Source organism: Aphelocoma coerulescens, chromosome 14 (assembly GCF_041296385.1).
Source record: "Aphelocoma coerulescens isolate FSJ_1873_10779 chromosome 14, UR_Acoe_1.0, whole genome shotgun sequence".
Lineage (NCBI taxonomy): Eukaryota > Metazoa > Chordata > Aves > Passeriformes > Corvidae > Aphelocoma > Aphelocoma coerulescens.
In genome coordinates, this window is record NC_091028.1 from 13,593,773 (window position 1) to 13,619,476 (window position 25,704).

The 25,704-nt window shown below is 41.9% G+C and overlaps 2 protein-coding genes across 14 annotated transcripts in view; both read right to left on the reverse strand.

Annotated features, from left to right (window-relative positions):
• Positions 1 to 213: 213 nt before the first annotated feature.
• GET4 (guided entry of tail-anchored proteins factor 4) lies at positions 214 to 12,224 on the reverse strand. The gene is made up of 9 exons (XM_069029740.1): positions 12,050 to 12,224; positions 7,677 to 7,755; positions 7,181 to 7,262; positions 6,733 to 6,882; positions 4,976 to 5,114; positions 3,036 to 3,176; positions 2,876 to 2,951; positions 2,623 to 2,695; positions 214 to 1,561 (listed from the first exon to the last, which is right to left on the reverse strand). Exons 1-9 carry the CDS (start codon positions 12,205 to 12,207, stop codon positions 1,473 to 1,475), a joined length of 987 nt encoding a protein of 328 aa, XP_068885841.1. The 5' UTR covers positions 12,208 to 12,224; the 3' UTR covers positions 214 to 1,472.
• Positions 12,225 to 12,807: 583 nt separating this feature from the next.
• SUN1 (Sad1 and UNC84 domain containing 1) overlaps positions 12,808 to 25,704 on the reverse strand; it is a 33,793-nt gene continuing 20,896 nt past the window's right edge. For 10 of the 13 annotated variants that reach the window (XM_069030205.1, XM_069030212.1, XM_069030204.1 and 7 more), the window contains 16 exons: positions 25,089 to 25,172; positions 24,662 to 24,772; positions 23,148 to 23,246; positions 22,405 to 22,498; positions 22,233 to 22,291; positions 20,909 to 21,054; positions 20,524 to 20,748; positions 19,949 to 20,035; positions 19,545 to 19,588; positions 18,492 to 18,631; positions 17,680 to 17,930; positions 17,074 to 17,158; positions 16,579 to 16,694; positions 15,930 to 16,097; positions 15,017 to 15,109; positions 12,808 to 14,586 (listed from right to left, as the gene is read on the reverse strand). In XM_069030205.1, the coding sequence (XP_068886306.1) occupies positions 14,473 to 14,586; positions 15,017 to 15,109; positions 15,930 to 16,097; positions 16,579 to 16,694; positions 17,074 to 17,158; positions 17,680 to 17,930; positions 18,492 to 18,631; positions 19,545 to 19,588; positions 19,949 to 20,035; positions 20,524 to 20,748; positions 20,909 to 21,054; positions 22,233 to 22,291; positions 22,405 to 22,498; positions 23,148 to 23,246; positions 24,662 to 24,772; positions 25,089 to 25,172 (1,916 nt within the window). In that variant the 3' untranslated portion in view covers positions 12,808 to 14,472. The remainder of the gene's footprint in view (positions 14,587 to 15,016; positions 15,110 to 15,929; positions 16,098 to 16,578; positions 16,695 to 17,073; positions 17,159 to 17,679; positions 17,931 to 18,491; positions 18,632 to 19,544; positions 19,589 to 19,948; positions 20,036 to 20,523; positions 20,749 to 20,908; positions 21,055 to 22,232; positions 22,292 to 22,404; positions 22,499 to 23,147; positions 23,247 to 24,661; positions 24,773 to 25,088; positions 25,173 to 25,704) is intronic. The other 3 variants (XM_069030209.1, XM_069030208.1, XM_069030215.1) reach the window with 3 other exon arrangements.

Sequence of the window (25,704 nt, forward strand, 5' to 3'; positions counted from 1 at the left end):
TTGGGTAGGGAGCTCTTAAACTTGCTGCCCAGCAAAGCAATCCCCATCTGCTCCAGCCATTCCAATATTCCACTACAATTATGCCTTTAGTGCACAGAGGTGAAGCTGCAGCACTGAGGGCTGAATGACCCACAGTCAAATGCAGAGTGAAAAAAAGAGCAAGGAAAGTAAAGCTCTGCTTGGGAAATTCTTAGAAAGCAGCAGTATCGCACATCCTGGTATAAAGTGTTTATTTGAGACTTCACAATTAACACAAAGTCTTCCTGTCAATGCCTTTTTTTTTTTTCATACAGTCAATAAATTTGTATTAATCCCTCCCCCATGCATGATTGCTGTTTATTAATCTAAGCCTTTTTATTTTCATCATGAAAAAATAAAGCGTTTCCCCACCCTTTCAGCTGTTCCCTGTACCAGACTGTGCTGCATTACAGAGGAGATGGAGAATGGCTATGCCTACTGCTGGGGGTGAAGTTACTCCATTATTTATTGATTTATTCTTTTTTTAACAGAAAGTGTTAAATGAATCAATCACCCAAGAAAAATAAATATATCATAAAGAACCAGAAGCTCTGCAGTATCCCTTTTCTGGCCATGCAGCCCAGTTCAAACACATACCCTGCCCACGGCAAACCGCTCCGCTGACAGCAACGCCGCCGCCTGCAAGTACAGCTGGGAACTTACACTGGCAATCTCTCTTCCAAAGGAGTAGAGCCACAAGCCACAGGAGGTATTTTAGATGCCAAATTTTTATACCTAGGCAAGAGAGATCCACCTGGAAGCCAATTACCTGCATTCCACTGATGGGCTTTTACTCAAGAGCAATTCAACCTTGTGCTTTTCAGGAAGTATCGGCTAAACACACGTGTGGGCTCAGCCAGAGCCTGGCCTTGGGGAGAGGGGCAGGCAGTATGAAGGGTGTGCATGTTACACGTGGCAGTGGAAGCAAGTTCTTGTATCAATGTCTCTTGGATGTGCATCTCAAATTATGCTGCTTGGCTCGTCTCGCAGTACTTTTGGCACCAGCCTCGCAAATCAATTATTCAATTGCTCCCCCTGCCTTTGGAGATCTTCCTTGGAAGAGGGCAGAGGGCAAGGAGGCTTTCTCAGAACAGAGACGGTATTGGGTAGGCCATGAAGGACGAGCCCCATGTTTATGCTTTATTGAATGACTGTGCAAAAGGGAATACTGCATCAGAAACCGCAGGCTATGTTTAACCAGTCCCCAGCCGCTGGATCGGAACCCCACTAACAACCGCTCCGATTGGTTCGTTTGGCTACTTTTTGTTGGTTTCTTTCTTTTTTCTTTTTACATAAATAATATAGACCGACAGTATAAACATTTCAGCAACCATTTCTAAAAGACCAGAGGAGCCCTTTTAGGAGCCAAGAAACAACTGCAGGATTCAAATTCCAAAAGTGTCTTTGGAGTCATTGAATCATCAGATTTACACGGCACCCAATGACAACAACATTCAGTCGAGCTCGATAGGACTGCTGTCTTCCTGACCATCTTCTGTGTCATCATCTTCCCCAGTTCCCATCAGACTGTTTAAAAGATTACCTACAATAAAATACAGGACAGTCAAAATCATTAATTTTACCTTCTCATCTCAAGAACTTTTAACTGATCTTCCATCCTGCTATGATACAGATATCTGTAACAAAAAAATCCCAAAAGTTTTGAAGTAGAAGAGTCTCAGCAAGACATTAGTAATCCCACACTGGTTTCCATTAAGAATATTGGTTTGGGAAGCTGTACACTCTTAGCTGTATACTGATACTGTTCCTTCTCCAAGAATACACTGGAAAAACCCAAAGTCACATATTTATGTGCTACAGTTGCACCCTCAGAGGGAAAAAGCCCTAACCAAAAGAGGAAAAACACACCTCCAGCAGTGAAACTCTCAAAAAGCAGCCACAGTCTGCACCATGCTGTAAAATAATTGTCTGAAACTCACAGGCATCAATTTAAAGGTGCCTGAATTGCTCAAAAGCAAATTACAGATGGTAAAAACATGATGTCCATGTTTTTCATCAAACTTTGGATATTGGTGAACTGACTGTAGGTAAAGCTTCAAGTCAGTTTACAAACAAAGAAGCTTAGTTCTCAGGGAAAACATTCAATTTTATTCACATTTTGCTCAAGAGCCAGGAGATGAGGGCTGAATTTCTCTATTCCCTTTCAGTCCTTGTAGAAGGGCAATATTAATTTCAGAACTTTCTCTATGGGCACATTCATGTTGTATCAGCACTGATTATATTCCTACCAAAGCCCCATACTTGATTTAAGAAAAATCACACTGAGCTCTGAGGAAATTAAGTTTTAACACCAGTGAGATGCTTCTTTACAGTAGGAAGCTGTACCATAATGTCAAAACTTAACCATAAGAGTCTCTTTAGTGCTTCTCCCCTTCTCAGTGATGAAAAGTCTACAAGCTCCACCAAACTAATTCCACACTAATTCCACATGCAACCCATTAATCTTGTATTCTACAGCAGAGGCTGTTCCTACAGGCTATGAAAAGAATTATAAATTCCTTAGAATAAATTATCTGTTTCCAGCACAGATGTTTTATCCAGGTCACTGAACAAAGTCTGGAGGTACCTACAAGCAGAGCTTACCTAGCAATCCCCCGTAGGATGAGGTCTGCTTGGGTGGAACTCCGAAGAAAAGCTGTCCTATTCTATCTAGGTACTGTAGGGATACAAGACAAAAAAAAAAGTCAATTACTTCATTTACAGGTGGAAATACTATGGGCAGAAATCACCTACACAAGGTAAAGCACCAGCTCCTATCTACAAGTCACAAAGCTGGAGACAATCAGCCATGATTTCACTAATTCACTGAGTTAAATCCTGTTTATGAGTGACTCACCTCATTATACATGGGGTCTCTTTTCAGCGAAGGTTGATACTGTTCACACAATACTGTAAATACTGTTAGTTTTCCTCTAGAAAGGAAACAACCAAAAATGTCATCTCAGTTAAAAACTGAAAAGGAAACCAAGAACAACACGACAGAAATCAGACTGTACCCATCAACTGCCAACAACAGAAACCAGATGAAGTTTAGCAGTGGTTGCACAAAGGGTGGACCCTTCTCTATTGAAGGATGTTTCTGTGTGTATGTCGTAAAAACAACTGATGCGCTGGTCTTATTTTTTAAGCAGAGAAATCTGAAAAAGGAAAGAGAACGGGGCAAGTTAAAAACAAAGGGCAGAGAAATGCTTTCACCACAGAAAAAGGGAAGCCAAAATCTACTTCACTTGTGCATAGAGGCCATCTCAGGCTTGAACTGATGGCAAAACACAACTGGTAGAGATGTACATCTTGGGGACGGTTTGGCCATCAGCTGAGGAAGGGGAAAATCACTACTAGAACACACTGTGGAATAGGCAGGTTGGGAGGGAAAACAGACATTAAATATTAATAGAATGAGTTTAACCAGGATCTAAGCAGATTGTACAGGATGGTTACTGAAAGAGAGCACCAATTTAATCAAAATGTGGAAAGACTGGCTACCCTGTAATTCCCATTAACATGATATTACATCTACAGGTCCAGAGTTTACTATGTTGAGGTGAAAACTGAATTAAAGACCCATTCATCCCCAACACATCTCCCTTTAGTATGTATCTGTCAGTATTTGTTGACTCTGTCATTCTATTCCACCTCAACATAATGTGGCATCAGGACCACTAATAGCTTAACACACATGCCTAGAAGTCTCATAATAAAGCTGTACTTGGAGCTTCCAAGCCATTTGTCCCCAACAGATTGATCCCCCAAACAGATCAAATCCTTGTTCAGGTTCAGTTAATTTAACTGGCAATCTCTGCAAGTCCCATTGGCCTAACAGGCTTTATCTGGGACAAATGCTGTCAGCAAGCACTAGGAAGGCTGCCACAAGCCATCTCATTTTTGATGGCAGGCTGGCCCCTAATTCTGCACCCTCACATGTGCAAGGGCTTGGGGCTGTTTTGCCTCACTGCTAGCAAGGAACTGCAATTAATTTCATTAGAGAATGAACTGCAATGTAAGAGGATTTAACACAGTATTTGACATACAGGCCAGTAAAGGATGCAGTAGAAGTGCTGTATAAACACTGAAAAAATAATCTCTTAACTTCTCCACAGAATTTCTCCCCACAGAATGGTTTGAGTTCCTGCATACACTGGATTTCCATAAAGGATTTGCTAATTTCTCAAAATCACAGCAATCTATAGCAACCAGCTATAAAGCAGGACAAATCTGACATGACAGCTCACTGCTGCCAAAAGAGAAACTTGCTCTCACCTCCTCCTTCTCCCCCAACACCTACTCTCTCCCTGACTCCTTGCCACACAGTCCTGTCTCCACCTCCTCCTCAGACTCCTCCATGAGCTGTTTTCCCTGCCTGAAGAAAGCCATCAGCTGATTAAACACAGTAAAATTGGCTTTGTCAACCTTCATTCTACATGAGCTCTGCAAAAGCACATAATAGCTTGCATTCCCACCTCCTACAAAATAAATGCCAAAAATGAGAGCCAGCAGCAATTCTGTCAAGGCAAGAGCCATCAAGCTGCTCCTTATCCAGGCTGACCATGACAAGTTGTCTCTTAGGACCTGAGTGAGAGCAAGTTCTCAGCTCAAGGTTAATATAAGGCCTGCTTGAGTCCAGTCTCTGTAAGAACATATAGATAAGCCCTAACTAGACATAAAGCAGTGTTAACAAAGCTAAGAATTGTGCTTTCAGAGTTAAACAGATTACATTCATTCTTCAGGCAATTAACAGAATTCAGGTTTTGACCTTAGTATTTTATTTTTTCTCTCCCCAGTCTGACGAATTTAACACATCGGTTTTCAGACGGTTTTCTCCTGTTGTTGTTCTGGCCAGTTTCACAGTTTCTTTTGCAAAGGCTGTGTGGTTAAATTAGATTGGTCCCACACATAATGTCATCTCAGCAAAATGCTTCAAGAGAAGTTTAACACCTACTGTAGTACTGCCTGAGCTACAAACATGTCCACCTCACTGCGGTATCCGCGGGACGAGGAGTATTCCACCAGCATATTTGCACAGCCCTCCCCATCTGTGGAGTGCAAGAAGTGATACCGAGATTCACTATAGTTTTGCTCTAGAAAAAGAAAAAGGAAAAGGCTTTTAAGACATCAGATCATTGTACCTGAATGTAAAAAGAAATTTATTAGGCTTGTACTTTATTAGCTGGTAAAAGAACAGGAGTTACAGGTGTTGTATGTAAACAAGACAGCTAGTAAAAAGTCTGTAAGTTACAGACAATTTATAAAGGGAGATAATAATAAATTTTATCCTAAATACATTTGAACAACTGTTAAATACAGTTTACTCAACTACAGCTACTGGTGCCTTGAACTTCAGTCATATCATTTTATCTAAGGGAATGCTGACACTTGATGTGCTATCATCGGTGTTTAGGACAGCAATAAAGAAATTCCATATCAGACCATGTGCACCAAGAAGTCAAACAGCACCTTCAGAGTCCTTCTTTCATTTCCTATTTTTAGCTTAGCCCACTCTTGCTATCAAAATTAAAATCATTTCCATATGCTGAACAGAACAGCAGTTATACAGGAAAAATGGTGTAAGAAATGGCAGTGATTTGTTAGAACCTGAAGCAAAGGGTTGTGCAAAACCACTGCAATGACAAAACTGGATAGCTGCTAATCTTTTGAATTTGAAAGCTTTTTTTAAGAGATTTGTTTTAAAAATCTGAGCCTTTTGTGATGAAACTCAAAAAGCTACAGACTAAGAAAATGTAGGCATTTTGCTCTTCAAGAGAACAGTGAGCAGGCGGCTACAAAATTGGGACTTTTACTTTCAGAATGCAACTGTTTCTTATCTTAATTGTAGCAGCCTCTAACCTGAATGCTGTAAGAAAAATCCTCCCTTTCTGGCTGGCAGCAGCCATCAGGCTAACATAAATCCCAGGAGAGCAGCTAGGGAATTGCCTATGGCACGCTGAGAGGCTGCAGCATTGACCATTATTGGGTCAGGGTTGTTACATGAAACCACTGTCATCACTTGGCAGCTACTGAAAAATGCAAAATAAACAATCATCTTGCACAGTTATCCAGGAGAAACCACAGAAAAAATGGCATGTATTCAACTGTTCTCAATCACCTTTGCTATGTTTTGAACACAAGACTGTAAATACTGGCTACCATCCACAATTAAAATAATTATTTGGAGCATTTTGTGTTTCTCTTACATCCCATCCCAAGTGATAAAATGGCTCATAAATCAAAGGCAACAGCATTCATTTTGGAATAACCCTGTTGGCCAACTTCTCAAAAAGTACTTAATTACAGTCCAAAGACTGTTTTAGATGCCAGGTGATGTATTTCAATCTTTGTCATGTTTATCCAAGACTTAAAAACAAAAAAACTTGCCAACAGAACATCTTTGCTTCCCAGCAATTTTCCTTCTAATGACACAACCGAACTACCTCAGTGTCTAAATGATCAACCTGCCTTTTAGAGAGAGCCTTACAGCAGTTGTGTTTTGGATTTTGCACTAATATAGAGTTACAGACCCATTTTTTTCCCTGTTAATAACATTAAGAAGACATTAATGCAAAAATCAGATAATAGCAGAACTCAATCAATCATTTTCATCTCAGCTTCCTTAGATAATTCCCAGAGCAGATCTTTTATAACATCTTGCTTTCAACATTTTCAAAGGAAAACACACAAATGCCAGTTGATTTTTCTTACCTTTCCACAGGGTAATAGCTAGTAACTGGTGTAATTTTGGATGTCCAAGTTTTCCTGATCCCCCACTGGACCATTTTAGTGCTCTGGATACGAAAGCCACTCTTTCGGGAGAATTTGGATCCATTAAACTAAACAATTTAGCCAAGTTTTCTAGAAGCAATAAGATTCAAAAATATTTAGCATTAAGAAAAATAAGATGCTCTGCTGCTTCTAATGCATATCTAAGATCTGTCTTTAAGACAGGCAGCTGTGATAGTTCCAAGCATGCCCACAAAGTCATCAGGAGCCCATTATTCTCCACCAAAGTTTCCCCCAGTCCATTCCTATGGGGAAGGTAACCCTTAGCCATGTTGGGAATGCATCCAAAAAGGATTGCAGCTTTTCACAAGTCACTGTGAAGGGAAAGCACAACTAAATGCCATTAAACTAAGAGCAAAGGTCACCTCACCTAAAAGGTCTTCTGCTACTTTTGCATCCGACTTCTCCAAAGACTCCAAAACCAGCATGGACAGATCAGCAGCACTGTTTTGCTACAAAACAGACATATACTGCCAGTGATGAATGTAGCAGGGCACAAAAAGAAACATCAACAAGAATTTTGGCAGCAGCAGGTTTAATGCTTTTATCAACATCTACAGCTATGGCACAGTATCAAGTCTCAGCCTTCCTGATAAAAAAATTATAGTAATTTGATGGCATCAAAGAGAAGCCTCCAGGAAAGCAGAACGCAGGCATTGTCTGGATGCTCACAAACACTCCTGCTGCATGTTCCAGCTTGGCATAATCCTTCTTTGTGGAGAAAGGCTCAACAAAGAGATAAAACAAAAGATTACAAAGCAATTACCCCAAACATTTACCACTGAGAACTCACCATTCATCTCTCACAATCTTGGGAGTAACAACCCCTTGCCCCCCAAACCACACACAGAAAACCAGTGACTTACCTGGTTATGACTGAAGAACAGTAAAGCCCCTGAATACATCAGTTCTCTTGCTTCTGCATGTTTTCCTTGTGACATATACCTGAAAAAAATACCAAAGCTGTGATAAAAATTACCACTAAGTTAGTTGTGTATGCTTAAAGTTACTTAAAGGATTAAAAGATTGCTAAATTTTAAAATAATAACAAGGGATTTATTTTTAAATCAGGTTAGTTTTAATAATGATGTAGCTCGAATTGCAAGTTGCAATTTGTTTTCTGCTCCAGACCTGATGGAATAAAATGAAGAATATAGGAATGAAAATGGAGAGCTACAAATCTGTTTGGGGCTGGAACAAGAAAAGGGAATGAACCCAGGACTTCACCTGAGCAAAAGATGCCAATGCACTGAGCCTCTACCAAAGCCATCCCAGTGAAACAATTTTTGGAATACCTCCTGGAGAGCTCACTGACCTTTCCACTGGTCTAAGTCTCTCTGACCACTACAACTCTGCCAGGGGATATCAGCCTGTCCTAGTCCTCTGCTAACAAAAGGAGTTCGTCTCTCATGGGTTCAAGAGTAAGATTAAGTACAGCCAGCAAGATTCACCATGCAACATTTCAAAGGAAACAAAATATAATGCTTCAAAACACACCTTCCACCTTCCTCACTTAAGAGTTAATGAAGAAATAAGGCATGAAAGAATTTGCTGCCAGTGGTTACCTCAGGACCTCTTAGCACAGAGCTGTGATTGCAGCCTCCTGCACATCATCACTGTCAGTAACTACAGCTCTTGGAGAGTCACAGCTCTAGATTATAAACACAGCATTTCCCATAAAAGCAGTTTAGGGGTGGCAGAGTTTCCAAATTCCATTTTTCTTAACTGCTACTCAAAAAGTCTGTGTTCTCAGTGGCTGGTTTGCTCATATCAGCAGAGATAAGTGTCAGCTCTACCCCACTGCTTTAGCACCTGCAGAGTTTGGTTTGTCCCCTGTGACACACCTGGCTGGGCTGTGCCTGTGTCACCCCTTTCTGTTCCTGGGGTCAGGGCAGCCCCTCTGCTCTGGAAGCCCCAAGGCCGCCCAGGCTGTTCCAAAGCCCAAGAGTGCCTGTGGGGTAACAGAGGGGTTGGTGGTTTTGGGGGTGGATGGGACAGCAGGACAGTGTGGCCATGGGGGTCACACTAACCAGAGGGACAACCAGAGGGAGCAGTGCATCCCAAACCTCTTGTGCTGTGTCCCAGATTCCTGTCACATGTGACAGCTCCAGGACAGGCCCTACCGGTAACATCACACAGACAGCAAACAAGGGAGGAGACACTCCTCCCATCTGCTCATCAGCTCTGAGAAACCCCAAGGTCTTTTATCCAAAACAGAACAGAAATAATGGAAGTGGTGTTTTGGAATAGTCCTCAACAACTCGGACTTGCAATCACCATGGTAAATGTGAGTCAAATGAATCCACAGCTCCAACGTTTTATAGTTGGGCTCCCATCCAGGTTTGCTTCTAGGAGTTGGACTCAGCGTGGATCCCCTTCCACAAATTCTACTTCCAGTAGATTCACAATGCTACATGGAAGCTCCTAATCTGGGAATTATTACAAAGATACTAAAAGATGCTGAAAACAATTTTACAATATAAAATACATTTTAAAGAGCTGGGGTTTTTCAAAGAACTTTGATTAGAAAAGTTGTTTAATAAAAATAATAATTGATGACATTGCTTTAAATGGCATTTAGAACAAGAAAAATCCTGGAACACAATATTTATACCAGAAAAATGACCTACAAGTATCAGGAAAATAGAAATGGATGTAACAAGGATGTTACACTTTGAAGAGTGACTCAGTTACCAAATCATGAAGAGAGAAGATTCAGCCCAGCCAGCCTGTGGAGTCACAAACATCACCAGCTCAGGTGTGTTCAGGGGAGCTCAGGGTTAGGCAGGAACAGCAGTTTTCCACCTGCTCTGTGGATCACCAAGGGATAATACATCTGCAGGAGGCAGGCTTATGGTAATCTTTCCTCCTCCACTTCTTCCCCTCCTCCATCCTAAAATACATCTCAGTGCATGAAACTGAGTCAGGATTTCCAGTTTACCCTCTGACAGACAAGACAAATGTTTTACAGGCCCGTGTGTTTAAAAGGAGTAAGCACTAGCTATCCCAATCACAATTCCAGAGCTCATGTCATCCCAATCCGCATTAATGCATCTCTAAAAAAATGCTGATTTTTATCACATTTTACAGAGGATTGACACCACTACCCAGCCATGTAAATGTCACCATTTCATTTAACTGAACACATCCTTTCACTTGCATTTAAAATGGAAAAGGCAGGATCTTTGATTTCAAATTAATTCAGGGAGGTTTGAGTATGTGAGTTAATACATCCAGAAGACTGAAGGAGAAGTGACCTCCTGAGCCAAGACTTCTCACACCACTGCAGACACCACATCACATAATCCCTACTACAAAATAGGCCAGGCTTTGTCTTAAATTTAGACTTATTCTCAAATACAATTTAAGTCTTAAGGCCTGGATGGTGCCTCGCTGATCCCATCAGAGAGGTTATGGAAGAACAAACTGATTTAATGTGATGATGCTGGTACGCAGGGCAGGGCAGGGCAGGGCAGGGCAGGGCAGGGCAGGGCAGGGCAGGGCAGGCTGTCTGACGTGCACTGGGAGCACAAGTAGGATTATGCACCAAGGACTTTCTTCCCCACTTTCTTCCATGACTGCTATTTCTCTGTGCTTACTCACAGGCCTGTTCTCATCCTAACACAGATGAGGTCTGAGGACAGCAGACACAAGACACAGGGCAGGGAGGGTGGTGTCCAGTTTTGGACCTCTCACTTTAGGAAAGACACTGAGAGGCTGGAACATGTCCAGAGAAAGGCAATGGAGCTGGTGAAAGGTCCATTTCATGAGTCTGATGAAGAGCAGCTGAGGGAGCTGGGGGGGCTCAGCTTGGACAAAAGAAGGGTCAGGGGGGAATCTTCTCTCTACAACATCTGAAAGGAGGTTGGAGCCAGGTGCTCTTCTCCCAGGCAGCCAGTGACAGAATGAGAGGAAAAGGCTTTAAGGGGAGGTTCAGGAGAAATTTCTTCACAGAAGCAGTGGTCAGGTATTAGAACTGGGCCCGGCTGCCCAGGCAGGTGGTGGAGTCACATTGCCTAGAAGGGTTCAAGAAACAACCAGAGTGGCATTTAGTGCCACTGTCCAGTTGACAGGTGATAAGCCAAAGATTGACTCTGATGACCTCAGAGGTCTTTTCCAAGCTAATTAATTCCGTGAAGCCAATTTTCCATCCTGTCCTCTCCCAGCAGAACCACAAGCCAACAAAGCCGGGACCAACAGAGGAAGCCCCCAGAACAAACACCTTATTCTGTGCACCTGCAAGCAAGGGTCTATATGTTAAATTCTGATGAGAGAAAGGGTGACACCTGCAAATTGCAGCGGATGCAAAAAATGAAGCCTAAAAATGCTTTGCCATACAAACTATTTTCTTACAACAAAAGAGGCAGTAGTGACATTTCTGAATAAACGCCCAGGCCTGCTCTACTTAGTCACTGTCACGTACACAAATACTACACCAAGTGGAATTTATTCCAAAAAGCTCCTCCGCTCCAGGCGATCTGGCCACACTGAGAGCTGCCCCTTTCTGACCGCGGCACCAGGGTGACCGTATCGTGCAACAGCCCCATGTCCCGGCTCAGCAACAATCAACCTTCAAACCCTGGAACTGGCACCACCTGACATTTACACTGAGCTGGCAGAGCACCGGCTGCGCAGGGCTCAGCTCCAGGATGGCCCCGGGGCTCGGGGCGAGCCCCGACCCGAGCGCCAGGAGACACCCGGGGGGACAGCCCGAGCCCATCCCGCCGGGCGGGGGGCCTCACTCGGCCTCCCCGGAACGTGGGGCCACCGAGAGACGCTAGGAGACGGGGGGGCCGAAAGTGCGCTCTGCCCGTGACCTCTGGGCAGTGTGACGCAACAGCCCCCGCCCGTCACCGGACGGTGCCCGGGCCGGCGGGGCAGGGACCGGGCCGGGGTCGGGGTTGGCCTCCAAGGGCCGGCGAGCAGCGGCTCCCCACGCCACCCCGAGCCCCTGACCGAGCCGGCGGGGCTGAAGGAGGTGACGCGGCCGGGCCGGGCCGAGCCCGGGGCCGCCGCTCCTCCGGCCCGGGCCGGGGCCCCCTTGGGCCGGCGCCGCGCACCCGCCCCACCCCGCCCCCTCGCGGGCCAATCAGAGAGCGGGGCGCGGAGATGGGCGGGGGCGGCGGCCAATGGGGAGCGGCCGTGGGCGCGGCGGGCGGCAGCGGGGGAGAGTGCGTGGGAAGGCTCTGGAAGGCCGGGCGGGGGAGGGGCGGCGCGGCGGGCCCGGGCGCGGCCCTACCTGAAGAACAGCGTCCGGTACATCTGGTGCGCCTCGTAGTAGTCGCCCTTCTCGACGCTGGCGCGCAGCTTGCCCTCCACGCGCTGCACGCCGCCGCGGTTCCTGCCGCCGCCGCCTTTCGCGGCTTCCTGCTCCGCCGCCATGATCGCCGCCGCCATCAGCGCGGAGCACGGGAGGGGGGCGGGGGGGGGCTGGCGCATGCGCACCCAGCCCGGGCACCCCGCTGCCCGGCTTCCGCCCGTTCGGACGGCGGCCCGCGAGGCTCATCCCGCGCGGCTGCGCGCGGCGTCCCGAGCTGCCCCGCGGGCGGGCGGAGCGGTAACGGCGTTGGAGGAAGCCCGGGAAGCGGAGCCGGGACACGGGCGGAGCTGGAGCGCACAGCAGCACAGGAAACTGCAGGATAATAATAAAAAATAGATAGCAAGGAAGGGTTGATGGAGCGCAGCCAGTAAGACTGGCTCAGGGATACAGGCAGGGCTGAGGGAACAGGAATTAAACCACCCCCCCCCCCCCCCCCCCCAGCCTGCAGACAGCTGAAAGTCATCCGGCAGCGACCCAACTGTGCCTTTCTTCCACATCTCCATCTGTGATGTTTACCTACCAACCACGCGCTGCTCCTGGACCTGCCCCTTAAAGCTTTGTGACCCTGCCCCTTGTAAAAGCCCGAGTGAAATCTCCTCACCCCTGCCGCAGCTCGGAGAAATTTTAAAATCACAATCTTTCCTCACTTATTTAAGCAGCTGATAAAAAAAAAATAATACAGAAAAGAGGCTTTATTTCTTGCTTCAAGTATTACATGCACTTTCAAAAATTAAAACTCTTTATTTAAACATCTCAATAGCATCTTGTCAGTTTGGAGGCAGCAAAGAATAACAGACATTTTGAAAAGCATTTACAAAAATACATTGCACAAAGTCCTATCTTGCTTTTTAAAAAATAAGTTAGTGTTATTCAAAATATTCCCCCCCAGCTACCTAATTTCAATTTATACAGGATAATTCTAATTTTAAATAGGTAACCTATAATATGAAAACACCTGTACATATGTCATCTACTCCTCTGCGTAGGCCATAGGTTCTGTCTCTAGGTCGAGTGAAAAACAGTTCTTCACATGGAGACTTTTTGTATTTTGAACATTCGAGGACTGTTGTGCAACATACGTAACTCAATTCAGAAAACCAGTCAGCAGGTCCATGTGGTAACAGTTCTGTGGAACTACAAAACGCACTAGAACAGCAAGATAAAAATTCTGCATACAAGTAAATTTCAGGAATCTTTTCCAAAAAGGATCTTCAAAGCAGCAAGGCTAAAGGGAGCAATAAGCAGTTTCATCTTGTTCTACGTGGAAATGTTGTTTCCAAGAGCAACTCTACTCATCTGGTACCCGACTAAGGCTTGTGGGGAGGATGAGGAATGCCCGTGTTTGCACACAGCAGCGCTGAGCTCGAGTCCCTCTTGTAAATGTGACGCAGCAAGAATTACTTCAGGCTTGTTTTCCACACACTGAATTCTCACAGTACAACATTTATGGAGTGTAACAATCAACCAGTCTAAGGAAATCTTGTCCCAAAGAGATCACTTTTGACAAACTAAGGTAGTTCAACTGCTGTGTAGCAGTGTTTACTGAGCAATTTAGCAGGTTACTGAGCAATCAGCTCTGAGCCAGTCAGTCAGTACATCAAGGTCGATTTGGAATTGACACTAAAAAAAGAACAAACTGGCCGAGTTGCCATGGTAAAAAACCCTTAAAATAACTTCAGTTACTTAAAGTTATCCCTGACTTTTAGAGCAATTCACGGCCACAAATTACAGTAAAGCATTCTCAGTCGCTGGTGTTTAAACTGGTTTTGGTTGTGTTAGCTTTCCCTGACAGTAGTAGTTACTATATTCAACATGTAGCAAAGAAGCCCTTTTGGATCCACCAAAAAGGTCAAAACCAACTGTCAACTGAAGGACACCTTTAGCCACAGTCGGTGTTCAAAATGTACCACAGTTTTTGGCTTATGGTGCCAAGCTAGCAAAAGGATGCAGTAAAGTCCTGGATTAAAAAAGAACAGATTCCTAGTTGCAGAAAGTGTGGTTTATTCTTTAAAAAAAACCTATACATTCATTTGTAATAAAATACGTGTTACCTGTTTGCCAACTGGGCTTTATGAACCAGAGCTGTTTGCATGCATTATTTCTCTCAGCATGGACACAGAAATATGAAGCGAACTGGCAATTACAAGCTGAGCCTTAGAGCAAATAAAAATTAGGGTTTATACATTTCTGCTGACAGTCTTCTGCCTTTATCAGAGGATCAATAGTTCTGCAGTGTGTATCTTGCATCCTCGTCCTTTACAGAGTCCAGTGTTGTAGGCTTCCCAGTATATACAGATTAGGAACAAAATGTACAAAGCAGCCACCCCCAGCTGTAGTGTGGATTACTCGGCAGGTTTCCCGTGCACTCTGAACCGATAAAGGCAGGTGTACTCTGCATGGCCCCAGTTAGAGAAAATCCTCAGCTCCACTATTTGGAATGCGTCTTCATTTTTCTCCTGGAGAAGGAAAAAGCAAACACACAAACCAGTGTCAGGGATCTGGTATAAACAGCTGCAACTGAAGCTTTCTTAGGTTCCTGCAAGTACCAACAGTCATTAATAAGTAAGTTACACCTTGGGAATTTTCTGTTCCTTTGAACAGAACCTTCCATGCCTTATAAGTATTTGTGAGTCTGAAGCAGCATAGAACAGACTCTTCCCATGTTTAGCAACTTCTGATCATTTGTGTCCAGATGGCAACAAGCCTTCCTCCCCCTCTCAGCTATTTGGGCTGTAGATGGTGAGGCAGAGGTAGATACTTTCTACCCCAGGTTCTACAGCACCCAAATAAGAACAAGGCCTTTGCCCTTTGCTGCTCATTGCACACAAGCGTAGAAAATAAAAGTAACTTTCTTCTGACACTTTAAATCTTACAATCCAGACTTACCATCACTGGAAACATCTGCAGTGGTTCTCCTTCTTGATCATAGACATACTCTCCTAGAAGCTTGCCTTCTTCTTGATATTCATCATCCAGACCCTGTAACGAGATAAACATTTTTGCTTCCATCATATTTCCAATCAAACCCAACCTAGAAGCATGTCTACATAGCAGATATCAAGAGACAGCACTTGGAGGTCTGTAAAGCCAGGACCAGAATGTTTCCCATGTAATTTAAAGTCCAAGTACAGCTTGTACTCCTGTTTCCTGCGCTGTAAATAGTTGTGCTGCTTACGTGTTTTCATGGTCAAACCCCTTAATTTCCATGGCTAAACCCCTACTGCATTATACAATACTGCTCAGGACAAACAATGAGAGAACATCCAGGTCCATGTCAAGACTCAGATGTTTGCAGGTGACTGTTCAAGCATTTAGAAAAGCCTGACAAAGTTCTCAGCCATTCTAACTACACTCTGATGTAGCCTGTGGTCTCTTCTGCTCCAAAATCCTGCCTACACAACTGTGGTGCTGGGTAAAATGAATTTAAAAAATTATTTAAGGCACATAACAGATAAGGTGCAGAGACAAAATGGGAGGGGTAGTCAGTGTAGAGAGGAAGAACAGGAGGGAAAATGAAACAAACTGTATGAAAGAACTAGACCAACTAAAAAAACATTATCTCCCTCCAAAAGTGTTTACTACTCTCTAAGGCAAGAGTAAAGAAATAACTCACCCAAAATTAGTTGCAACACTTCTTATTCCTACTCTCAAAGCTCCTAAAGACCACCTCATTTTAAGACCAATGAGTGAAACAGTTTATCATCTTCTTAGCTGTCCTCCCTCAAGTTACTATTTTCCAAGGTATGTAACACAAATATTCTATGTACAAACATCAACTTAAATTCAGAGACAGACTTACATATACTGAAAAATTCCTAGGAGCACTGGTGATATTTCCTGTTGGTGAAAGAGTTTTTGGTATGTGCTCCAATGTAAAGGCAGTTGGATAGATCTTCATGGAAAGTCTCACCACAAGATAGCCCTGTGATCCTTTGAAAGCCCAGCAGTTTCCTGGATACATGTCCGGCTGTACAGAAGGAAGGTGAAGAGAACAAGGTGGGACACAACAACAAACAATGCTACAAGTATTTCATAATTTTTTAAAATAAAGAGGAATAAAGAGTTGTAATTAATTCTGAATTCTTAGGGACAGTCTTAGACAGTAAGGGGCAGGAATAATCTCCTTGGTGGAACTCTTCAGGAAGACACCACATCCACCTGAGCCCCCTGTGGTGTTTTGAAGACCTACCTTAGAGATGACTTCTCAACAAGAACCCTCCCAGCCCTCACACTTTGCACAAGTCCAGTGCACCACCCAAGCTTCCTGTGAGTCTTAATTTTGCTAGAGTAGGGCTGTGTCCAGGGACTACCAGAAGAATCCCACTCTTGGGAACATAGTTCAGAGAACCTCCAATATTTTACAGAGATACAACCAGCACCCAAAGAGCCATCCAAACCACTAACACAAAATAACATTTGCTGCATTTGTTTACTTGGCCTTTAATTACCTGAATCACCACTCTGGGAGACTGAGAGAAGTACCACAGAGGAATTCCAAAGAGGCTAATTAATGCTGTCTTGGTCTCGTAGGTTTCAGAACAGCGAGTACTCAGTATGCTGCCACCTCAAAAAAGATAGATCAGGTTAGCAGAAATAAAAGTCTTCAAGAAGGAATGAATAATTAAGGCAGAGATTTATATAAAGCAGATATTGTTAAGATTTAATAATTTTCTGGGGATACAATGCTTCTATCATGTACAGTGTTATTTTAAGAACAGGTTAAAGGTTTTTCATTTCTTTCTTATCCAGTTGTAGACATGTTGAGAACTATTCTATCCCTGTCCATGCACACCTAGGCTGATGTACAGCCCTGTAAACACCATCACAGACTGCACTGATCTGATGATCAGGCAACACACGAAAACGCTCTTTTAATTTTAAGATTTCTAGTAAATACTCCTAAAAGAATGAATAGTAAAAATGGTGTTTCCTCCACTACTTACCTCCAGATTCCAAGGCGAAATCCACCATCCCAGTCTTGTCTTGAGAGTAGAGTTTCAGTGCATTATTTACAATAATCTGTGCTTGCTATAGGTGTACACATACAAGACAATGGAAGGAGAAATGTTTTAATAAGATCAAGTGATACAATAATTTATATCTACATATCTGTGAAGTCATAAGCATCTTTCTGAGATGCTGCACTTCATCACAAGTCTTTGAAAGCCTCTTTTAAGACAGAGGCCACTTTTAATGCACAGTTGTCTGTCTTAGAATACAAATTCATACTGCATCTTGACTGCTGCTTTCTTTAAATTCTTCCCAAGACCCTGAGCTGCATTTCTTTGGTATACTTGTTTCTTGGGAATTCTTCAATTTTCAAGATAACACACTTCGAAAAAATGCAAATGTTCACAACAGGCAACAATCAATGCTGTAAGAATACACTCAATAAAGCGTTTTTTGTGCAGCTCTCCTCATTTCAGTTGATGTTCCTGACATCTCCTAAAACCATTAACATTTATGTTGACAGTTATGCTCCACAAAATGCCCGTGAAATAACTCTTTCCAGTTTCAGTTGAACTTTTGAGACCTTAAAACTCACTCACCGCTTCTGTGATTCCAGAAATCCCTGCATTGGTCACAGCGTTTGTGACTACTTCAGATGTTACTTTTTGGTTTGTTATAGACATATGGAGAGTAATATTTTTGAGGATCTGCAACTCAAGATCCCGCAGCAAAGTCTGTAGATCGCTTTTGCTCACAAAATTGGAGGTAAGCCACTGGAGAAGTGATTCAGGAAAGTCTTCTTGATGATCACCAAAAAGCAGTAGCTTGACAGATTCTTTGACCTGGGTATCTACCTAGTAGAAGCCATTAACAATTATAATTATTAGTTTTTACAAATATATATATAAATATAAAGTAGGCACATAGCTACACCATATTTGAGTTTTATCACAAGTCAGTATTTAAGTCAAAGTTGATAATCTTGTATCAATACTGTAGTATTTTGTTGGCTACATTCCAGTCAGACCTTTTAAAAGGCTTCAAAAGAACTTAAAATTCTTTTAACAGCAACTCTCAGATAACAAACCTAACTCACTTTTACATAAGTTTCTTTTCCATATTTGCATGGGTTAACAAAATACATCAACAGCAAAGAACTGTACAGAGAACTGCTACTATATCATGACTTACAAGCAAACCCCTGCCATTGTAGAAAACAAGCCATGAACTCCTGTGTGCTCAAGTGTTAGGCACTAACAGAAAAATTCACAGTAACCCTAACACAGAACACTGCTATTCTCTAAGATTAATACTATCCCCATGTTATTGATTGCAGTGCATTTCAAGAAAGTTAGTAAACAAAACCAAGTAATACCAAATTTTACTGGGACAGTTAGAAAAGTTGCAGAACCTACTTTTTCATGAATGACATCCATTTTCTCACAACTCGTCTTCTCACTTTGCCCAGATAACAGCTCCGATTTTGTATGAGACAGCTCTAGTTCTAGCTTTTTAATTTTGGACATAAGTAGACTATATTGATCATCATCTCTGACAAAAACAAGGAGTCAATCATTAGGAAAGAGCAGTTGGAATCATTCCATCAAATTCCAAAGGTGTGAGAATATACTTGTCTAATAGAAAGTGCTTTCCTACCTCAACTGCTCACCACAATACACACAGAACTTGCAGCTCTTTGAAGATGTTACTTAAGGCATCCTTAGAATTAATGTATTCAAAGCAAAGTATTCTGAAGTTATGGAAAAATCCAGCAGTGATGAATTCAGATTATTACCAGGCTGACAAGCTGGTAACTCATACAGACTTTGGGGAATTTAAGGGCTTCTGACAAACCAATCAAACTTTATTTGTGTGAGGTTGCCACTGGTTAGAGCAAGTTTCAGGCTACCTCACTCAAACCAGAGTAACTCCAGAGGCAGGGCTGAGTTACAAACAGCAGCTCATATATGCTCAATACAGATCAGTCTCCAGTGAGTGCTATGGAAAAAAGGTCTCATCCATCATTCTAAAGCCACTTTACATTTCATTCTAATTTAAATGGCAATTCAGCAAATAAGCCAAAAAACAGAGACAAACATTAGAATTGATACAATTTAAGAATTTACATATAAAGCCCATCAAAAGCAGTTACTGTATATTTCACTAAGTGATCTGAAGGAAAATTCTAATGCATTTGTAACAGGAAGAGAAGTCCCTCATTCTCCTCCACTATGTGAAAGTGTTGTAGGGTTGCCCTCACACCAGAGGAGGGTCCTGTGCTGATGTTCAGCATCACAGCTGAAATGCAGTACAAGACAGAAGTGCTCTTACTGACAATACAAACTCTCAGGGTCAGTTAACTGATACAAGATAAGGATTGTTATATTGGGAAGAACAACACACAAATCACTGTCAGCTGCCATCAGGAGTGAAAAAGCAAAATATATTTGAAAAGTGCTTATACCTCACTGTTTTTGATTTGGCTATGTCAAGCTCCTTCTGGATGTCCTAAAAAATACAAAAGTTAAGTTTTATCAGAGACAAAGAAACTCAAGTGACAGAAAGAGAATAAAGAATGTTATATGAAAATAAATTTTAGCACGATCTGTACAGGACTGTGCTCACAATGTTTGTGCCTCTGTATAATATGTTTCATTCCAAATAGAACCTGCCTCACTGGTCAAGGGAATAATTTTTAAACTTGGAATGAAACTCTCTCCAAGAAGGGGGAGCAAAAACACAAACAAGTTTTGAGACTTAGGGAACTGTAACAGCCAGACTGCTGTTTGGGACAGCAAATAAAAAAACTTACTCTGTTTTATCAACAGGTTACAATTAGAACAAGTCATCAAAGCCCACTTTCAATACCTTGGATTCAGCAGAGAGTTTTCTAAGAAGGTCTTCCAGCGTCTGGATGCGCAACTCATGTTCTTTATGTAAAGCCAGGAAGTCAGTCTTAAAAAGAGGGAAGAAAAAGGGGGTGTATTTTCTTTTGGAGTACAAATACCATAACTGATATCTTCTGCAAAGTGTAATTTTCATTCCATTCTGTGAATGTTTAAGTGATTTATCCTGCAGGCAGTGTGAGAAATTTCAGAATCTGTAATAAATCCAGAAGTCTGATTCAGCTGTAGTAGGGGCCCTACACAGGAAGTTTACCACAAAACCCCTGCTTTGTCACTAGCCCTTCCTATAGTCTTCTTTATCTGTATGGAAACAGGATAAATCCAGCAGCTTTTCAGCAACGTAGGAATGTACTTTAGGCCACCTGTCTGCAATCAATCCTTTGTCAGCAGTAACAAAGGAGGAACAAATGCCCTCAACTACTCCCTGGCCTTTACTACCTATTGGTTATTTCTAGAGCAGAGAAAGAATCCTCCAGTCAAATTGCATTAGTAAAACTTCAGCCAGTATCAGGAAACATCAATAACTGACTGTCTTACCTTCTCCTCCAATTTCATATCTTCAAGATACTGACTCATGACATTTTTTATTAAGTTCAATGTTTCACTTCTGTCACTCATCGTGGCAACCTGATCTTGAAGATTCTGGAGTAGGCTCATCACTTTGTTATATTCTTTGTTATGGTCATGGCATCTGTCAGACATGAAGGCCATTTGCTTTTCCAGCTCACTTATGCGACCAAAGTCAAAGATATTTATGGTATCCTGAAGTATAAAGATAATGCTTTAATATATAAAAAAAAAAATCAAGACACTTATTTACATTACTCTTGTGGAATAAGTAGTTATTGAAAAAATACTGAAGACATGGGAGTTAAGAGGTCTTAAATATATGCAAGTTTTTCCCTAGACTGTTCTCCCTCACCTTTGGAGGTTGCACAGAATGAAAAGAATCATGTTGTGGTTCAGGAACATGAACAGAATCATCTGTTTTCAGTATTCTGTCAATTCTTGTCCAGTTCAATGGAGGTAATAATGAAATGAAGCCATTAAGCCCCCAGAACCACATTCCTAGAACAGAAACAAAAAGCAACACGTGTTCAAAAGAATCCTCCCTTCCAACTGCTTACATCTACAAATGGTCTTTTTAAGGACACAGCTACCTTCAGTTTGCAAGGTAGGTGCCACACAATGGACACTACTACAAGTCTAAACAAAAATCACCATGAGTCAGCTTTGACATTTTTAAATCAAACACTCAAAAATATTGGGGAACATCCATCAGTCCCACTCACACAGTTGTGAGGCAGAGAACTTGCACTTAGATAAATCACAGTACAAGCTTAAACTTGATTCTACTGCTTCCCTGGCACCTTGATCACATTTGCTGATTAAGACAGGCCACATTTTCTGAAGGCAGATGCAAGTGCTGCTTTTTATCTCCACAGAAAATATGTTGCATTATACACTTACTACATATGACATTGCAAAAGAGCTAATAAAAGTTGGAGGAAACTTTGGCTTCCATGGAAATAAAATAGCATTTCACAAGATTACACTTATTTTTGCAATATCTTAGTGGGAAGTAGCAACTTTTTCTACACAGGGTAAATTCTTTCCTTGATCACCCTTGTACAGAGGACTTTGAATCCCCAATGTAGGTTTCCAAGCAGCTTCATCTTCTCCACAAAATAGCTGCAAATTTGTAAGACTCACAAAACCATGAAACTGCTTTTCAGAAATGGCTCAGCACTTCTGGTAAATACTTCAAACTTAATTTGTTTAATTTCAAAGTTGACAGCTGGCCTGGAACACTGTCTACTAACCAGCCTAAAGTCAGCAGTATCTTAAGCAATTAAAACATGGTCTAGAGCAAAGGAAAGACAGGATGAGTTTGTAAAAACTTAACCACACTTTTATAGAGACTGACAAAGCAATCAGTACACAGCCTACTCTTTCATTGCTACTCCTACGATGGGAGGAAAAGAAGAAAGGACTTCAGTGCATTTACTTACTCAACCACTCTTTCTAAAGAGCTCTATGCAATTAAATCAATGATATTACTTTCAGGACAAGGAGAAAGCTCGCTGACTTGTCAGTACCCTGTAAGCTTGAATTACTGCCCTGTTCACAAACAAACTTGCTTTTTTTCACTTCTGCATCTTCTTCATAAATCAACTAAAAAATGTTATTTTGGAACAGCTGTAGTACACACACTGATCTGTATTGTAAGTGAACAATTGACATACCTAGTAGAAACAGGAGTGGGATAAGAAACAGTAACCACCTGTAGTTCTTTGGAAGGCATCTAGAGAAAGAGAGGGAAGTTTACAAGAAAGAATACATTTACCATAATTAATTTTTATATTATAACTGGGTAAATAACTTGCTCACGAAACAATAATTTCAAAGGATACACACCTTCTTACAAGAAACACCTTGAGCAAAGACATCAGAGTAACAAGTTGATACCACCCAGTTCTAAGCAACCTGAACATGCCAGAAGCTGCCCTCCCTAGAAGACAAAAGGTGGGAGTGTGAAATGTAATTACTGCAGCACATGTTCAAAGAAACCAAGCAGAGGGACACGCAGCTGTGGCCAACAACGCTTTGCAGAGTGGAGAAATGCATGGATAAGGCAATGCATGCAGCTTATTAACAGCTAGATATCACAAGTATGACAGCACTGTAACATCAGCTACTCAACAAGATCGACAGCCATGCAAGGAGATGAAGTGCTCATTTGTTATGACAATGCTACCTCGCTGGAAATTCAGTATTAATGTCTGAACACAAGTTGTCACACACTGGAGACCTCAGTATGCTCTAGGAAATGCACAGGTTAGCAGCAGCAGTTTTTGTAAGAGGAATACCAGTATAGGAAGTGACTGCCAAACCAAACACACCCCATTATGCCTGACAGCCCATACTCAGTGCTATTCACATACTCATTCCCTCATGAAACAGTCTGGTTAGTCTCCTGTTATGCCTGTGAACAGAAACACACCCTCTCATTAAGCGTATTTTGGTCAATGAAGTAGCACATGCATTTCAAGATACAAAAGCTACAGCACAAGCACGGCTGAATTAGTGCAAGTCCCTGCAGTCCCCTAGTCTGCCAAAAGGAACAGGCAATGCACACACACAGGGATTGGAATAGTAACCTGGAGAAAGAAGGGCCAGCCAAAGTAGGGACAACACCTTCTGCGACACAAGCCATCCCGTTGCTCCCACTGACCGCAACACGTGAAGCATAAAGTAACCTGGATTGCAACAAATTAACTCCATGTGGTAACAGACACAAAGGAGATGAAGGTTCTCTTCAGTACATGCAGTAAACACACTCAGCCCCCTGCCCATTCCATGTTCTGCAGAATTTTAAACCATACCTTTCAGTAATCTCAAACTTGGTTCTCCACTACTTTAAAGCAAAGCAAGCCACTAATAAATATGAAGTAAAGTAAAACCAAGACAGTTTAGAAACTGAATTCTCATGGACAGAGATAAACAGAATGAACACCATCTGTGCCATTAGAATGTAATTTTTTCCAAAATCAAAGTTTACATTTTGTAACACGTTTATCTAACAATGCCATGCAAAGTGTAGCAGAGGATAGCAAGAGTACTACCATAAAAGCAAGCTTTAAGAACATCATAACATTAAAAGCATCTTATTTGTTCAAAATTACGTATCAAGTTCATTATCTGGGTTACTGTTGAGAAGCAAGAACAATTAAAAATTTAAAATTCCAGTGATGTCTAGGAAATACTGATAGAAAATATTCCCTACTGAAAGTTACAAGCAGTCAATTTTCATTAAGCTGTGTGTTCCCAAGGATGTTCAGTACAACAGTTTTGTATCTCTTAAAGAGAACAAAACTGCCACCACCGAACACCCCCACCCTGCAATATGCACTGTAATAAATGCACTGTAAGAAAATGCTGTAACTTAAAGCCTGCTGAGGCCAACAATTACTATGTCCAAGACTAGGACCAATCTTTCTACAGAACAAACTACACAGTATATGTCTAGAAAATAATCCTACATTTTTAGATTAGCAGATATGTCTGGGTTAATCTGAGGGATTATAGATATACCAACCCAATGTTTTGCAAATCATTTAGGTGACTGAAGTGTCTCAAATCATTTTCCTTTGCTGTATAAAGAGCACTCAACAGATCCTTGATGCCTCTGTCATTCAAGCTAGGGAGCGCTCATCTCACAGGGTAGATTCTATCCCTACATAAGATTCCTGTAAAAATTGACTATCACTAGAACAAAAATAAAATGTTAAAACCCTTTTATTAAGATAATCTTCATACGAGTATCTCATACCTTGCTTTCATTTAAAGTCAGCTTTTCAACCTATCAAGCATACAGATCTCCCTGAAGTGCAATAAATTAACAATCTGACTTGTTCCTTTTAACATGAGGTGCATATTACCCTACACCTTGTTTTCACTAATAGGTAAGCAGCCTGCCACGCACAAAAGAAGAGCAATCAATCAGAGCAAGAAGTCAGACAGAAGAGGTGTTAAGGAAGTTAGTTGTCTAGGCACATTTTTACCCTACTTTGATAGATGAAGGAAGGAAAAAAACCCCAAACACAAAGCACATATGATTAACATTTTGAGATTGCGATGCAAGATAAAAGCAAACAAAAATGTCCAAGTCAACCTGCAGAAGAAAAGGTGTGCCAAATGGTCCTTGCTACCCTTTTAGCCCATGAGGATTGCATGTGGTCTGTGGTGTATATTTCAAGATGTTTCTTCCCCTTACAGTCATCACCTGTTGGTTGTGGTAACAGTTGATTAATGGGATAAAGCCAGGATCAAGTCAAGATTGTCACAAGATAACTGGAACAAGTCTATCTCACATCATCAGCTATCAACCCAAGAACTGCTAAGCAAACTTCAGGGGAAGGAAACTTGCTGGGGGAAAGACTACAGTACACCAGGGGATCACCATCCCTCCCTACACCTAAGTTGCAAACCAAATATTTACTTTGTAGCTTCCATAGTGTTAGGGGCTGTCTGATACCACTATTACAGCAACAACCTGGAGTAGAGCCCAAGGCTGAGACAACATTAATCACTGTACTTACATATTGATTCCTCATTCACACCAAGATGACGATCTTCTCTGTAGAACTCCTTTACATTCATGCTCCCACAGTAGTCTGAGTGAGCTGCAACACATCCAAAAAGCACACATGGAATCTAATTCTCAAATTCAAAGCTTTCATATACACAGATTTTAGCTAAACTGCCTTGGTTCACTATTAAAGTCAGGTTACTCACAGAAAACCTGAAAAATGACTGAAGAAGAAGCCTACTCTGTGCAATTTTATTCTTTTGTCTTTAAATATCAGGGGGCCTATTGGTTCAAAGAAATCTTTCTGCTTCTTTACAGATAGCAAAGCTTGTTAAAAAAACCAAAACAAAAAAACCAAAAACCAAAAAACCCCCAAAACAAAGAAAACAAAACCAAAAAAACCTCAAACCCCAACCAACCCTCATTCAGTAAGACCCTGCTCCCAACATTCCATCAAATGGGTCAACCATTCATTACATATTTGTGCTGATTTTAACAAACTTGTTACATGAAGGAGAAGAAAGCATTAGCAATTATAAGGCTCTGAGCAGAGAGAAGAAAGAGAGCAAAGTTCTACTCACATGCAAAAATCAGTTACCTTCTGTCTATGGCAATTTAACTTCACT

Bases quoted from the DNA above. Each gene is read 5' to 3' on its own strand.
- GET4 (XM_069029740.1), bottom strand. From the start codon at position 12,207: ATGGCGGCGGCGATCATGGCGGCGGAGCAGGAAGCCGCGAAAGGCGGC. The intron at 7,263-7,676 runs GTAAGTCACTGG...TCTGTTTTGTAG, and splicing joins TGTTCTTCAGTCATAACCAG to CAAAACAGTGCTGCTGATCT. The intron at 5,115-6,732 runs GTAAGAAAAATC...TTCTTTTTCTAG, and splicing joins AGCTATTACCCTGTGGAAAG to AGCAAAACTATAGTGAATCT.